Source organism: Rhincodon typus, chromosome 27 (genome assembly GCF_021869965.1).
Source record: "Rhincodon typus isolate 14 chromosome 27, sRhiTyp1.1, whole genome shotgun sequence".
Classification (NCBI taxonomy): domain Eukaryota; kingdom Metazoa; phylum Chordata; class Chondrichthyes; order Orectolobiformes; family Rhincodontidae; genus Rhincodon; species Rhincodon typus.
This window is the reverse complement of record NC_063358.1, coordinates 14,986,772-14,989,779: the sequence shown is the minus strand read 5'-3', so window position 1 is coordinate 14,989,779 and position 3,008 is coordinate 14,986,772. Positions and strand designations below refer to the sequence as shown.

General features: G+C 44.9%; 1 protein-coding gene across 1 annotated transcript in view; it reads left to right on the top strand.

The window, feature by feature from the left end:
• Nucleotides 1-774: 774 nt before the first annotated feature.
• Nucleotides 775-3,008, top strand: part of LOC109924314 (prolyl endopeptidase-like) — a 27,067-nt gene continuing 24,833 nt past the window's right edge. Inside the window, exons 1-2 of the mRNA XM_048613115.1 lie at nt 775-918; nt 2,608-2,682. Of these exons, the coding sequence (XP_048469072.1) occupies nt 877-918; nt 2,608-2,682 (117 nt within the window). The 5' untranslated portion in view covers nt 775-876. The remainder of the gene's footprint in view (nt 919-2,607; nt 2,683-3,008) is intronic.

Sequence of the window (3,008 nt, the reverse complement as noted above, 5' to 3'; positions counted from 1 at the left end):
TCTCTCCCACTGCAACTCTCTCGTCCCCCTCTCTCCCTATTTATTTCAAAACCCCCTTCCCCTCCCCCTTTTCTGATGAAGGGTCTAGGCCCGAAACGTCAGCCTCTCTGCTCCTATGATGCTGCTTGGCCTGCTGTGTTCATCCAGCCCTGCACCTTGTTGTCTTGTATAAGTTGTCCTGGGTTGCTTTTACCCAGGCAGACACAGTGCAGATTGGATACACAATGAAATCCATTTACACTATCCATCACGCACTCCCAGAGATAGAGAGTAAAGTGTCCTCACTCTTTCTCAGCAAATACTCTCAAGGCAGGTACTGCATGGGATTAAATACACAGCACAAATCCCTGTACACTGCCCCAACAGTGACATTCAGATACACTCTTGTGACTATCACTCACCAGCCTGTAGCCTGAATGTTTATGCTCCCGGCAAGAAGCTGCATTTATTTGGTACCTTTTCACAGAAAATCAACACAAGGCTTTTCACAGAAGTGCAATTGGTAAAAATGAACACCATGTCAAGGGATGATCCAGCATTTCAATGAAAGTCACTTCAGGTATAGTTAAAGGCAAAGGGTCCCTGAAAGGCTTATTCCTTTGAAACAACCTCCCTTTCTATGCTATACCCAGTTCTATTTTTTTAGTTGGGTTTTGATCTATATGGGGATCTGTGTGCGGTCCCTGTCTCTCTGATATGGATCTGGGTGTGTATCAGTGCCTGGCCTCGGGTATCTGCGCCGCCAGGATCCTCGGCGGGGGGGAGGAGGCGGAGTTCACACCCGGAAGAGGCGGCAACAGGCGGGATAGGAAACGGAGCGGAGTCGGCATTTACAGCACAAGAGTTCGGCTCGGTTCACAGCGAGAAGCGGGCAGGATGGATCTCAGATACCCCGAGCCCGATAGGGATCTGACCAGGGTGAGGTGGACCATCCGAGAGCTTTGCGGGGGAGGGGGTCGGTCAGGGCAAAATCAGGAAAAAAATAAACATGTTCAGTAACGAGGCTGAAAGAAGAGGAAGTTTCACTTTCTATTTGCTGCACAGTCTCCGAGGACATGATTAAATGTTTTAAAACTAAGACCAAAAATTTGAAACAAAAGTCACAATAAAAGACGGGAGATTCCGCTGATCAGTCACTATATCGTGTAAACCCCGGGGGTGTCAGCACTGGAAGTCTTCACAATTCCCACTATCTCCTTCACGATTCCCACTCTCTGATCACCGACTCTCTCAACATTCAGCACATGGTTTGGATATATTTTTCACGTACAATGTGCTTGCCTAGTTAACAATCATTGCTTAAACCGGCACCGACAGGAAGCCCTTGACCCGAAGGGGTTATGGATCAACCTGAGATTTCGGCTGAAATCCTTGAAAACTGAGTTGCGTGGCGTGTGGAGGATAATTCACCACCTTGTTGGGAGGGCGGGCTGTGGTTGATCCCAACGCTGCCAACTGTTATAGGGAAAGATGGTGGTGTAGTGGCAGTATCAATAGACAAGTGATCCTAAAGCATGGGCTAATGTTCTGGGGTCATGTTTGAATCCCATAGAATGGACTGAAATGACACAACAGGTTCCAAAAGCTAAATGGCCTCTCTCTTCCCCCTGTATTGGCTCTATCAAATATTCCTTTAAATGCATCAAACTATTTGCTTCAGTCATTCAAACAACTTGTGACAGCAAGTTCCACATTTTCACTACTCTCCCAGCAAAGTAATTCCTCTCAAGTTCTTTATTTGATCTCTTTCATATTAAAACCTAATGTTAAAACTTTATTAATATCCTGGAGGTTACCATTGACCAGAAACTCAAGCGGACTCACCACGTAAACACAGTGACTACAAGACCGGGTCAGAGGCTAGGAATACTGCAGTGAGTAATCCACTGACTTCCCAAAGTCTGTCCAGTAGCTACAAGGCACAAATAAGGAATGTGATGGAATACACTCCACTTTACTGGATGGGCGCAGCTCCAACTAGTCAAGAAGTTTGACACCATCCAGGATAAAGCATCCCACTTGATCGGCACCACATTCGCTCCCTCCACCACTGACACTCAGTAGCAGCAGTGTGTACTTATCTACAAGATGCACTGCAGAAATTCACCAAAGATCCTCAGACAACCCCTTCTAAACCTATGACCAATTCCATCTAGTAGGCCAAGGACATGGCAACACCACACCTGCAAGTTCCCCTCCAAGCCACTCACCATCCTGACTTGGAATATGTCACAGTTCCTTCACTGTCACTGGTTCGAAATCCTGGAATTTTCTCCCTAACAGCATTGTGGGTGCACATACAGCATATAGACTGCAGTGGTTCAAGAAGGCAGCTCACCTTCTCATGGACAATTAGGGATGGGCAATAAATATGGCCAGGCAGTGATGCCTGTGATCCACAAGTGAATTTAAAAAATCCCAGGTCCTCATTGGCCCACAACTATAAACAATTTGTTTAAATCCACCCTGTTAATTAACTCTCAATTTATCACGTTTAAAGACTGTTATATGATCTCATCTTCACTCTTCTCTGTTGACTTATTTTCCCAATTACTGTGGTAAATGTTTTATGTAAATAACCAAGATTCATATTCCTGATTATTCTAGGTGGATGATTACCATGGGATTAAAGTACCAGATCCTTATGCCTGGCTTGAGGATCCCAACAGTGAACAGACCAAGGTGAGACATTACCTAGTAACTCAGGTAATCCTGTCCACGTACTCTCTTGTGGACTTTATTCTGCCAATTCCATTGGGTGGGTACCATTTCTGCACCCAGACAATGTATATGATGCTTCGAGCATATATAATCTTAAGCATAATTGTATAGAGTAAATATATAGATATATATCTTATGCATACCATATATAGTGCATAAAGTAGGTGAGTAAGGATAGTATAAGTGGTATACATATGTATGATAGAGACAACAAGGTGCAGAGCTGGATGAACACAGCAGGCCAAGCAGCATCATAGGAGCAGAAAGGCTGACGTTTCAGGCCTAGC